The sequence below is a fragment of the Leucoraja erinacea genome, chromosome 4 (genome assembly GCF_028641065.1).
Source record: "Leucoraja erinacea ecotype New England chromosome 4, Leri_hhj_1, whole genome shotgun sequence".
Taxonomy (NCBI): Eukaryota; Metazoa; Chordata; class Chondrichthyes; order Rajiformes; family Rajidae; genus Leucoraja; species Leucoraja erinaceus.
This window is the reverse complement of record NC_073380.1, coordinates 12800693-12814407: the sequence shown is the minus strand read 5'-3', so window position 1 is coordinate 12814407 and position 13715 is coordinate 12800693. Positions and strand designations below refer to the sequence as shown.

At 46.3% G+C, this 13715-nt stretch overlaps 1 protein-coding gene across 1 annotated transcript in view; it reads right to left on the bottom strand.

Annotated features, from left to right (window-relative positions):
* si:dkey-22o22.2 (neural-cadherin) overlaps positions 1-13715 on the bottom strand; it is a 354455-nt gene that overhangs the window by 56142 nt on the left and 284598 nt on the right. Inside the window, 2 exon segments of the mRNA XM_055633687.1 lie at positions 1733-1982; positions 12365-12532. Coding sequence (XP_055489662.1) covers positions 1733-1982; positions 12365-12532 — 418 coding nt within the window.

Genomic DNA, 13715 nt, shown 5'->3' with positions numbered 1-13715 from the left:
CCCACACAGTCCACATCACAGCGTAACCGGGGGGGTAGGGAGCTGGTGAACCGGGGTAATACCTCCTGCGCCTTCAAGGTCATAGTCATAAAGTGATACAGTGTGGAAACAGGCCCTTCAGCCCAACTTGCCCACACTGGCCAACAATGTCCCAGCTACAAAGTCAAAGTCAAATTTATTTATCACATGCACCAACGAAGGTGCAGTGAAATGAATTTGCCAGCAGCGACACAGTTAAAAAAAAGAACACACAATACACAATAGAATTTAACACAAACATCCACCACAGCATTCTTCACTGTGGTGGAAGGCAACAAAGTTCAGTCAGTCCTCCTCCTTTGTTCATCCGTGGTCGGGGCCATAAACCCTCCGTAGTCGCCGCTACGGACGGCCCGATGTACAGGCCCTGTCGTCGGGATGATCAAACTTCTGACGTCGGGACGGTCAAACACACTCCGTGGCTTGGAGTGCCAGAATCGGCCACTTTCCTACCGGAGACCATGGCTTCAGGATGTTATAGGCCGCAGGCCGGTGGTCGGAGCTCTTCTCTGGCGAACCCCGGCAAGGGATCCCATACTCCGGATGGTAAGTCCACACCACGCCCGCGGCTGGAAGCTCGGCAGACCGCAGCCCCACAATATCTAAGTCACCAGGTCAACGATCGGAGCACTCCTCTCTGGCGACCCCCGGCAAGGGTTCATCCCCGCACCGCGATGGACAAGTCCACATTAAACCCGCTGATGAAGCTCTGGGCCCGACTCCGGGAAAGGCCGCTCCAATCTAATCTGTTAGGCCACGAGAGGGGAGGCGGAGAAGCGACATGGAAAAGTCGAGGAAATGACCGAAAAATGGTTTCTTCCTTCCTCCCCCCCACCAGCCCCCACACAAGACACACCGAGAGACACCAAAACAAACACTTGGACACACTAAAAAAAAGTCCCACCTGCCTGCGCTTGGTCCATAACCCTCCAAACCTGCCCAATCCATGTACCTGTCCAACTGTTTCTTAAGGTTACACAGAAAAGCTGGAGAAACTCAGCGGGTGCAGCAGCATCTATGGAGCGAAGGAAATAGGCAACGTTTCGGGCCGAAACCCTTCTTCAGACTGATCGGGGGTGGGGGTGGGTGGGGACAAGAAAGGGAAAAGGAGGAGTAGCCAGAAGGCTGGAGGGTGGGAGGAGACAGCAGGGCTTCTCCAGCATCTGCAGTTCCCTCTTAAACTTCTGAGATTCTCCAGCATCTGCAGTTCCCTCTTAAACTTCGATTCTCCAGCATCTGCAGTTCCCTCTTAAACAACTGTTTCTTAAACTTTGGGATAGCCCCAGCCTCAAGTATCTCCTCTGGCAGCTCGTTCCATACACCCACCATCCTCTGTGTGAAAAAGTTACCCCTCAGATTCCTATTAAATCTTTTCCCCTTCACCTTATTCCTGAGCCCTCTGGTCCTCGCTTCTCCTACTCTGGGTAAAAGAGATCGGGTGCATCTAGCCGGTCTATTCCTCGGGATACAAAGCTGGCCGGGCGAGGAGAGGAGAGGGGCGGCGGTTGGCAGGAACTGCTCCAGTACATCGAGCGCGCGGGCAGACCGGACTTGGGACGTTGGATAATGGCGGCAAAACATGGCGGCGCCCACGTGTGTGATAAATGCGAAGAAAGTTTCACTGCGCAGTTGCATAGGTGACAAATAAAGCACCTTTGAACTATTGACTGACTAAGGAACAACTAAAACATACCTGTCACATTGATGTGGATGGTGGTGAATGAAGCCAAGGGGACAGCAGCCACATTCTGAGCCCTGACACGAAGTGTATAAAACTTGGTCCCTTCGAAGTCCAATGGTTCTGCTACCAAAATGGAGGCAGATCCGTTTTCTCGGTTGGTTTTCAGGTAGAATCGGACCGGCATATTTGTTTCGGGAACTTGCCCCTCTTCCAGATTGTACGTGACTCTGGGATCGCCGAGCGGAGATGTCGCCTTGACGGTCTGCGGTGATTCAAAAAGTAGAGCGTTAACGTTTGACCCGGTTATCACCCCGATCAAAAGGAAAAATAAGACGTACCTTCCTTATTCCGCATAAATAAACTAAACGTACGTCTAAGGTTGGAGATTGAAACTAGGAACTGCAGATGCTGGTTAACAGAAACAAAATGAAAAAAGTGTGGTCTGGTTTCCTCCCGCATTCCAAAGATGCGCAGGTTTGTGCGGCACGGTAGCGCAGCGGTAGAGTTGCTGCCTTACATCGCCAGAGACCCGGGCTCGATCCTAACTACGGGTGCTGTCTGTATGAGGTTTACACGTTCTCCCTGTAATCGCGTGGGTTTTCTCCGGGTGCTCCGGTTTCCTCCCACTTTCCAAAGACGCACAGGTTTGTAGGTTAATTGGCTTCAGTAAAGTAGCGTAAATCGTTCCTAGTGTGTAGGATTGTTCTAATGTACGTATGTAGGTGATCGCTGATCAGCGCGGACTCGGTGGGCCGAAGGGCCTGTTTCCATGCTGTGTCTCTGAACTAAATTAAACTAAACTAAAGTGCTGGAGTAACTCAGTGGACCAGGCAACATCTCTGGAGAACATGGATAGGTGACATTTTGGGTCAGGACCCTTCTTCAAACCGATTGTCAGAGCAGTAAGAAAACTGGATGCGAGGAAGGGCAGGACAAGGCTGAGCAGGTAATAGGTTGAAAGACGTGAAGGGGTTTCTTGACAGGCAGATGGTGGACAACTAATGTCAATAGATTTGAGTATTGAAAAAACGTTATTGTATATTATATCTATTTTCTCACAATCTGATAGGATCATGGGAGGTCAGACTTTGTTTCTTATATTGTATTGGAATTTGAATAGCTTTCTCCGAGTTTTAACTGGTGCTGGGAACTAAGTTTATGTATATTAGCGATAGAAGCAGATTTAGGCCACTAGGCCCATCGAGCCTACTCCGCCATTCAATCACGGCTGATCTATCTTTCCCTCTCAACCCCATTCTCCTGCCTTCTCCCCATAACCCCTAACACTGGTAATCAATAATCAATAATTAATAACCCCTGCCTCAAACATTGAATATAATAATGCTTTTATTTTTTAATAATAAGAGGACGAGGTATGGGGTTTGTTCAGGAAAATAGTGCTGAGGTAGAAGATCAGCCACAATCTTCACGTTCACAAGTTATAGGAGTAGAATTAGGCCATTCTGCCCATCGCGTCTACGCCTCCATTCAATCATAGCTGCTCTATCTCTCGCTCATAATCCCATTTTCCTGCCTTCTCCCTATAACCCTTGACACCCGTTCTAAGGCAGGAACGGCGTACTGATTGTGGGTGATCAACCATGATCACATTGAATGGCGGTGCTGGCTCGAAGGGCCGAATGGCCTACTCCTGCACCTATTGTCTATTGCCTATAATCAAGAATTTGTCTCTCTCTGCTGTAAAAACATCCACTGACTTGGCCTCCACAGCCCTCTGTGGCAATGAGTTCCACAGATTACCTGCCCTCTGACTGAAGGAGTTCCTCCCTACTTCCTTTCTTTAATTCTGAGGCTATGACCTCAGGTCCTATACTCTCCCACCAGTGGAAACATCCTTTCCACATCCACTCTATCTATGCCTTTCATTATTCTGTTAAGTAAATCAAGATCTTATTGAAAGATGGAACAACCGACTTCTCTTTCTTATGATCTCCTGTCGCTCTTGTCTTCTCATCTTCCAGTTCTCTGGGGCAAAAAGTCTAATCTGCCTAGTTTGCAACATAATATGTAGGTAACTGGAGTGGCACGGTGGCTCAGCGGTAGAGTTGTTGCATTACTGCACCGGAGACCAGGGTTCGTATGGAGTTTGTACGTTCTCCCCATGACCTGCATGGGTTTTCTCCGAGATCGATTTCCTCCCACACTCCAAAGACGTACAGGTTTGTAGGTTAATTGGCTTGGTGTAAATGTAAAATAGTCCATAGTGCATGTGGGATAGTGTTAGTGTGTGGGGATCGCTGGTCGGTGTGGACTCGGTGAACCGAAGGGCCTGTTTCTGCGCTGCATCTCGAAGCAAAACTAAACTATCACAATCACAACATTTATAAACTATTTGGGTTGTACATGAATAAGAAAGGTTTAGAGAGTTATGGGCCAAAATCAGGTGGGACAAGTGTAGATGGGGCTAACTCAACGGGTCAGGCAGCATCTCTGGAGAAAAGGGATAGGTGACGTTTCGGATCGAGACCCTGCATCAGACGGGCATAAGGTTAATAGACAATAGACAATAAGTGCACGAGTAGGCCATTCGGCCCTTCTAGCCAGCACCGCCATTCAATGTGATCATGGCTGATCATCCCCAATCAGTACCCTGTTCCTGCCTTCTCCCCATATCCCCTGATTCCGCTATCTTTGAGGGTCCTATCTAGCTCTCTCTTGCAAGTATCCAGAGAACCGGTCTCCACCGCCCTCTGAGGCAGAGAATTCAACAGGTCATAAGTGATAGGAGCAGGATTAGGCCATTCGGCCCATCAAGTCTACTCTGCCATTCAATCATGGCTGATCAATCTCTCCCCCCTCATCCCATTCTCCTGCCTTCTCCTCATAACCCCTGACACCCGTACTAATCAAGAATCTATCTATCTCTCCCTTACAAATATCCATTGACTTGGCCTCCACAGCCTTCTGTGGCAATGATTTCCACAGATGCACCACCCTCTGACGAAATAAATTCCTCCTCATTTAATGTCTAGCCTTGCAAATGTAGAACAACGAGATGGGCAAAAGTGAGCGTGGACTCAGCTGCCAGCCAACGCAATTTGTGCCACGGGGGGGGGGAAGTACAGAAGAACTGGCAATCGGGGAAATTTATGAAGTCCCATTTGTTTTAATTAGGCTAACAGACCTTTGATGACACATATAAGCCCTGACTGTGACAGCTTTGATTATGTTCACAGTGAATATTTACAGGCATTGCAAAACAAACATGGGAAATATTGAAAGCCTATCAGCATTTTAACACGTGCTGGAAGGAACTGCAGATGCTGGTTTACACCCGAAGATAGACACAAAATGCCGGAGTAACTCAGCGGGACAGGCAACATCTCTGGAGGGAAGGGATGGGTGACGTTTCGGGTCGAGACCCCTTTTCAGACTGAGAGTCAGGGGAGAGGGAATCTCGAGATATGGAGGGGTATCCCCCCCCCCACCCTGCATCAGTCTGAATAAGGGTTTCAGCCCGATACGTTGCCTATTACATAGAAACATAGAAAATAGGTGCAGGAGTAGTATCCTGTACCTGCCTTCTCTCCATACCCCCTGATCCCTTCAGCCGCAAGGGCCACATCTAACTCCCTCTTAACTCCCTCTTACCAACTGCATCAAGTTATGGTATGGCAACTTTGTGTCTCCGACCGGAAGGCATAAGCTGCTGCAGAGGGTGGAAAATTGCCCAACGCATCACCGGTTCCACGCTCCCCTCCATTGAGCTTGTCCAAAGCAAGCGCTGTCTGCGGAGGGCGCTCAGCATCGCCAAGGACTGCTCTCACCCCAGCCATGGACTGTTTACCCTCCTACCATCCGGGAGGCGCTACAGGCCCTCCCCGTTGCCGAACCAGCAGGTCGAGGAAAAGCTTCTTTCCGGCAGCTGTCACTCTACTAAACAACGTACCTCGGTGACTGCCAATCACCCCCCCGGACACTTATTATTTTTTTTTAATTCAAATCGTTTGCTATGTCGCTCTTCAAGGGAGATGCTAAATGCATTTCGTTGTCTCTGTACTGTACACTGACAATGACAATTAAAATTGAATCTGAATCTGAATAAATATAGCCAATGAAATGGCCTCAACTACCTTCTGTGGCAGAGAATTCCAGAGATTCACCACTCTCTGTGTGAAAAATGTTTTCCTCATCTCGGTCCTAAAAGATTTCCCCCTTATCCTTAAACTGTGACCCCTTGTTCTGGACTTCCCCAACATTGGGAACAATCTTCCTGCATCTAGCCTGTCCAACCCCTTCGCTCCACAGATGCTGCCTCGCCCGCTGAGTTTCTCCAGCGATTTTGTCTACCTTCGATTTTCCAGCATCTGCAGTTCCTTCTTGAACATTTTATCTACTCCACTGTGATATCTCCTCAAGGTATGCCTACTTTGAAGAAGTTCTCCTCCTCCCTCCGAAGACAGTTTTACAGCCTCCTCTCTGACTGCCCCCCTGTGATTCCCCCTCCCCTCCCCACCCTGCATTAGTCGAAGAAGAAGGGTTTCGGGCTGAAACGTTGCCTATATCCTTCGCTCCATAGATGCTGCCGTACCTGCTGAGTTTCTCCAGCAATTTTGTCTACCTCACTCTGACAATGGAGGAGGCCCAGGACGGAAAGGTGGGCGTGGGAATGGGAGGGGGAATGGGAGGGGGAGTTAAAGTGTTTGACAACTGGGAGATCGCGTAGGCCTCGGCATTTTTAACATGATCATTTTGCATTGGGTTAATAAATATTCTATTCACTATTCCCACATTCTCCCCTTCACTTTTTGGAATTTCTATCATGCATTCTGACCTCTCTGTATGCCACAAAAGACTCATTTAAAATGCAGCCGTGATATTGTCTAATTAGACTCACAATCCACCCTAAGCGCCTCATTAGTTTTAACAAGGAATATTTCAGATGTTTAAGAACTAATTTTATGCAGATTAATGAGCCTGCACTCGCTCGCATAATTAATGGATCATTTGGAAAATATTGCAATTGTGATTTTAAAAACGAACTTTCAAATTACTATTTAGTAAAATACACTTTGTACAAGGTGAACCCTCAAAGGATGCAATTCTGAGAATAATGGCATCAAATCTTTTGAAGCATAAATATTCCATTACCTGACTTAGTAAATAAGGAGGAGGAAATTTTTATTATTGCGTATTCCCCAATGAAAACATCCCGCAGAGTCAAGGAGGAAACTTGCTTTCCAATAGCTCGAAGCTATTGGCGATCCAGGGTCCAGAGGAAAGATCAGCTATATCCAAGAACTTCTTGATTAGTAATGAAGTCAGGGGTTATGGGGAGAAGGCAGGAGATTAGGATTAAGGAAAAAAAGATAGATCAGCCATGATTGAATGGCGGAGTAGGCTTGATGGGCTGAATGGCCTAATTCTGCTCACTTATGAACTGCTCCTATCACTTATGAACTTAAGGTATTTCAACCAATCAATTGCTGTCTTAGTATTGTGGAGTATTGTGTACAGTTTTGATCCCCTAATTTGAGGAAGGACATTCTTGCAATTGAGAGAGTGCAGCGTAGGTTTACAAGGTTAATTCCCGGGACGGCGGGACTGTCATATGCTGAGAGAATGGAACGGCAACAAACTTACCACGAGTTTGATTTTTTTTAAAACTCGGGAGAGCTCTTGAATTACCTCGTACAGTGGGACAGGCCTTTAAGACTGATGGGAGACTATCTAGGGAGCGAAAGACCATTCCTTCTCTCCATAGATGCTGCCTTAGCCGCTGATTTACTCCAGCATTTTTATCTACCTTCGATTTTTCCAGTATCTGCAGTTCTTTCTTAAACTAAACATGAAATAAGTTATATAATTGAATGTCTAGGCACCAACTCCAAAAAAAGAACAAAGAGTTTCTTACCAAGAGGAGAAATTCCCAATACGTGAATTTATCAATAATTGCATAAAAAAGGCTTGCAGTGCTGTCAGCATTAGTTATGTACACTGGTATGTTCCACAGGTATTTAGGTAAATAACTCCCAAACCCACCACTGACCAAAGATACACTAAGATGTTTAAGAAGGAACTGCAGATGCTGGAAAAATCGAAGGCAGGCAAAAATACTGGAGAAACTCAGCGGGTGAGGCAGCATCTATGGAGCGACGGAAATAGGCAACTGAAGAAGGGTTTCGACCCCGAAACGTTGCCTATTTCCTTCGCTGCATAGATGCTGCCTCACCCGCTGAGTTTCTCCAGTATTTTTGTCTACCTCCGCTCTAAGATCTTTGGTACTGACTGCGTGAGGTGGTACAAACTGGAAATAACCCCACCACCCCCCATTGAGATGAAAGGAAAGGAACGGCAGGAGAAATGTAAAACAGGCTGTCAATTTGTTATCAGACATCAACATCACTCCAAATGAAAGAAGAAAAAAAAAAAAATGCATTAATGCAAATGGCTCTCCAATCAGGATTATACCACTTGGGATTTTAAATAGCTTTCCGTTCTTGCACTTACATACGGGCATGAACCTGCAGTTTTGTTGCCCCTCGTACGTATTTGGGGAATATGATCGTTTATTTATGTGGTTTAATGATTGAAGTACTCATCTGCTTTTTTCTTTAATGGCTGTGGGGTGCTGTTCGAATTTATACATTAGACATTTTTAAAATTGTATTGTTTTCCCACTGTGCTACATTATTTGACTCCGTGGATTTAATATACTTCATGAATTTTATTTTCCAAACTGAATAAAATGTGAAATCAAGTTGTTTTTTTCAAATAACTCAGTTGGAGGAATATTGCACACGTTTTGCACACTTCTGCTGCTAGCAAGTGTCTCCTGCTGGAGAATGCAGGGAAGAAATTGGACGGGGATAAGATTAGATTGGATTTGGGACTTCCCATTGAGCCCGCTGACAATTCGTCTCTTGTCTCAGAGATGGAGAATAAATACTGGCAAGAGATGCCGCAGGGGTGAGGAGAGAGTGCTGGTAGCACCAGGGAAACTATATGTGTAAGAAGGAACTGCAGGTGCTGGTTTACACCGGAGATGGACACAAAATGCTGGAGTAACTCAGCGGGACAGGCAGCATTTCTGGAGAGAAGGAATGGGTGATGTTTCGGGTCGAGACCCTTCTTCAGGCTTGACTCTACATTCAGCCTTTATTCGGACCAGAAGAAGGGTCTTGACACGAACGTCACCCTTGTGATTGAGGCAGTGCAGCGTAGGTTCACCAGATTGATCCCTGGGACGGCGGGACTGTCATATGAGGAAAGAGTGAAAAGACTAGGCTTGTATTCACTGGAGTTTAGAAGGATGAGTGGTGGATCTTATAGAAACATATAAAATTATAAAAGGACTGGATAAGCTAGATGCAGGAAAAATGTTCCCAATGTTGGGCGAGTCCAGAACCAGGGGCCACAGTTTTAGATAAAGGGGAAGCCATTTAAGACTGAGGTGAGAAAAAACTTTTTCACCCAGAGAGTTGTGAATTTGTGGAATTCCCTGCCACAGAGGGCAGTGGAGGCCAAGTCACTGGATGGATTTAAGAGAGAGTTAGATAGAGCTCTGGGGGATAGTGGGATCAAGGGATATGGAGAGAAGGCAGGCACGGGTTATTGATTGGGGACGATCAGCCATGATCACAATGAATGGCAGTGCTGGCTCGAAGGGCCGAATGGCCTTCTCCTGCACCTAGTTTCTATGTTTCTATTCCTTCTCTCCAGAGATGCCGCCTGTCCCGCTGAGTTACTCCAGCATTTTGTATCTATTACCCGGGAAACAAGATGGGTTGCACGGTGGCACAGCGGTAGAGTTGCTACCTTACAGCCCCAGAGACCCAGGCTCAATCCTGACTATGGGTGCTGTTTGTATGGAGTTTGTACGTTCTCCCCATGGCCTGCGTGGGTTTTCTCCGGGATCTTCAGTTTCCTCCCACACTCCAAAGACGTACAGGCTTGTAGGTTAATTAGCTTGGTATAATTGTAAATTGTCCCCAGTGTGTGTAGTATAGTGTTAATGTGCAGGGATCGCTGGTTGTCACGTACTCGGTGGGCAGAAGGGCCTTTCAGCGCTGTATCTCTAAACTAATCGAAACTAAACCATGGCTCCTTCAAATAAAATTGTGTTTTAGTTCATTTCCTCTAGGTTCAAGACTGCTTATGATTTTACAATCCATCGCATCAAGGCAGACAAAAGCCACTTGCAAAATGGAGATTGAGTCCTAGACATATGCAGCCCGGAAACAGGCCCTTCGGCCCAACTTGTTGACACCGACCAACATGCCCCATCCAAAGCAAGTCTGAAGAAGGGTTCCGACCCAAAACATCACCTGTTCCTTTTTCTCCAGCGATGTTGTCTGACCCGCTGAGTTACTCCAGCACTTTGTGTCGCTCTTTGGTGTAAACCAGCATCTGCAGTTCCTTGCTGCACGCCTTGTCTCAGAATCTGCTATTTCACAGTCCACCACCAGAGGGGAGCACTAGCACAGTCTGGGCTCCTCTAGTATCTTTGGTCTGGGCTAAGTCTGATTTCCATTCACCCCATTTTGTTCACAGTTTTGCTCACAATTTAAACACTTATTTTGGTGGGAGATGTCAGGAATATGCCAAAATAAACACCAAATAGCGAACAGTTTTTTGGAAAGGTTGATACTGCAGTCCACCCTTACAACGGAAACTGTGCGCAACAGAATGGAGCGGCTGGGCTTGTACACTCTGGAGTTTAGAAGGATGAGGGGATCTTATTGAAACATATAAGATTATTAAGGGTTTGGACACACGAGAGGCAGGAAACATGTTCCCGATGTTGGGGGAGTCCAGAACCAGGGGCCACAGTTTAAGAATAAGGGGTAAGCCATTTAGAACGGAGACGAGGAAACACCTTTTCTCACAGAGAGTGGTGAGTCTGTGGAATTCTCTGCCTCAGAGGGCGGTGGAGGCCGGTTCTCTGTATCCATTCAAGAGAGAGCTAGATAGGGCTCTTAAAGATAGCGGTCAGGGGATATGGGGAGAAGGCAGGAACGGGGTACTAGAAACATAGAAACATAGAAAATAGGTGCAGGAGTAGGCCATTCGGCCCTTCGAGCCTGCACCGCCATTCAATATGGCTGATCATCCAACTCAGTATCCCGTACCTGCCTTCTCTCCATACCCCCTGATCCATTTAGCCACAAGGGCCATATCTAACTCCCTCTTAAATATAGCCAATGAACTGGCCTCAACTACCTTCTGTGGCAGAGAATTCCTGAGATTCACCACTCTCTGTGTGAAAAATGTTTTCCTCATCTCGGTCCTAAAAGATTTCCCCCTTATCCTTAAACTGTGACCCCTTGTTCTGGACTTCCCCAACATCGGGAACAATCTTCCTGCATCTAGCCTGTCCAACCCCTTAAGAATGTTGTACTGATTTTGGATGATCACTCATGATCATATTGAATGGAGGTGCTGGCCGATCGGGCCTGTTTCCACACTGTATCATTCAAGTAAAACTATATTGAAATAAATTTATAGAAAGGAACTGCAGATGCCGTTTTACACCGAAGATAGACAAAAAATGCTGGAGTAACTCAGCGGGACAGGCAGAATATCTGGAGAGAATGAATGAGGGAAGGAGGGAGAGACTCCTTCTCATCAGAGATGCTGCCTGCTCCGCTGAGTTACTCCAGCATTTTGTTCATAGCTTCATTAGTTCATAAGTGATAGGAGCGGAATTAGGCCATTTGGCCCATCAAGTCTACTCTATCATTCAATCATGGCTGATCTATGTCTCCCCCCTAACCCCATTTTCCTGCCTTTTCCCCATAACATCTGACACCTGTACAATAGACACTGGTTGGTGCGGACTCGGCGGGTCGAAGGACCTGTTACCGCGCTGTGTCTCTAAAACTAAACTAAGCCGGACTGGGACCGAAACATGGAACTGGGTATAAGAAACAACAGGACCCAAACATAGACAGTTGTGCAGAAGTCCATCATCAACTCTTGATTTGCACTTGTGTCAGGGGTTAGACAATAGACAATAGGTGCAGGAGTAGGTCATTCAGCCCTTCGAGCCAGCACCGCCATTCAATGTGATCATGGCTGATCATCCACAATCAGTACCCCGTTCCTGCCTTCTCCCCATATCCCCATATCTTTAAGAGCTCTATCTAACACTCTCTTGAAAGCATCCAGAGAATTGTCCTCCACTGCGCTCCGAGGCAGAGAATTCCACAGATTCGCAACTCCCTGGGTGAAAAAGTTTTTTCCTCATCTCCATTCTCTGGATGCTTTCAAGAGAGAGCTAGATAGGGCTCTTAAAAATAGCAGAGTCAGGGGATATGGGGAGAAGGCAGGAGCGGGGTACTGATTGGGGATGATCAGCCATGATCACGTTGAATGGCGGCGCTGGCTCGAAGGGCCAAATGGCCTACTCCTGCACCTATTGTCTATTGTCTATTGTCCGTTCTAAATGGCTTACCCCTTATTCTTAAACTGTGGCCCCTAGTTCTGGACTCCCCCAACATCTGGAACATGTTTCCTGCCTCGTACTAATCAAGAATCTATCTATCCCTGCCTGAAAAAATATCCATTGACTTGGCCTCCACAACCTTCTGCGGCAGCGAATTCCCACTGATTCACCGCCACCCTCGGTATATAGAAAGTTTGTGTCTCTACCTTGAACTAAATTTGACATGAACGACATACCACAATCCTCAGGTCTCGTGTGGTGTTCTCTGGGATTGTTATCCGATATTGGTCTTGCTCCCACTGTGGCGGCTGGTTGTGTATATTGGTGATAATAACCATCAGTTCCACAATGCTGCTTCGATTACCTCCATCTGTCGCTATAATTTGACGACTGATGCGTGAGACCTAGAACACAAAGACACGCTGAAATGGGAAATGGCTCCCGTCAATTGGAGGGGATTTTATCTGGCTTGGGAAATGTACCCAGGTCCTCAATCAAGCCAATATCTATATAAAATTATAATATAAAATTATAGATATCTAAATAGATAATAGGCAGGCCCGAAGGCATCTTTAGACTAACAGGAATGGCTGTAAAATCATTGACTACACACAATGTCATTGGTTCTTGGCATGCCATTAGCCGCAGTAACATTAGCAAAATGCTTTCAAAGATATTAAATGGACTTCCATTCATCTACAAATTCTAGATGTAATGAAAATAAAATAGATAATTATGATGATAATGTATTTTGAAAAATAAATGATTTTTATCTTTATTATTCCAAAGAGACTGAAAAGTAACTGCGTTGTTTTGCTTTTTAAAGAGATACAAGTTACAAGGCGTCACGGAGATGCAGCGGTAGAGTTGCTGCCTTACAGCGGCAGGTTCGATCCTGACTACGGGTGCTGTCTGTACGGAGTTTGTACGTTCTCTCTGTGACCTGCGTGGGTTTTCTCCGGGTGCTCCAGTTTCCCCCCACACTCCAAAGACGTGCGGGTTTGTAGGTTTACTGGCTTCTGGAGAAATTGTGCTTTGTGTGTCGGATAGAACTAGTGCATGGGTGATCGCTGATCGGCATGGACTCGATGGGCCAAAGGGCCTGTTTCCGCGTCGTATCTCTAAAACTAGTCAATGTTGAGTAGAGTTACTCCAGCATTTTGTGTCTATCTTCGGTATAAAGCAGCAGCTGTAGTTCCTTCCTACACAATATATTAGAACGGGCAGGACTCTTAAGATGTCCTGTCCAATTTTGCGACTAATGCTACAGTTGGAATTCTCTTATTTTAGTTTAGTTCAATTTATTATTGTCATGTGTACTGTAATTGATGAACTGTACACTGCAAGGGCCAGGAAGTGAGCGGGCAAGATCATCTCTGACCCCTCTCACCCTGCCCACAAACTCTTTGAATCACTTCCCTCTGGAAGGCGACTCCGGACTGTCAAAGCTGCCACAGCCAGACATAAAAACAGTTTTTATCCACGAGTAGTTGCTCTACTCAACAGCCAAAAATCTGTAGCCTCCCTTTGATCTGGTATTTTGTTGGTTCACATGCTTGATCAATGGTGTTTTATCATTAATGTTTT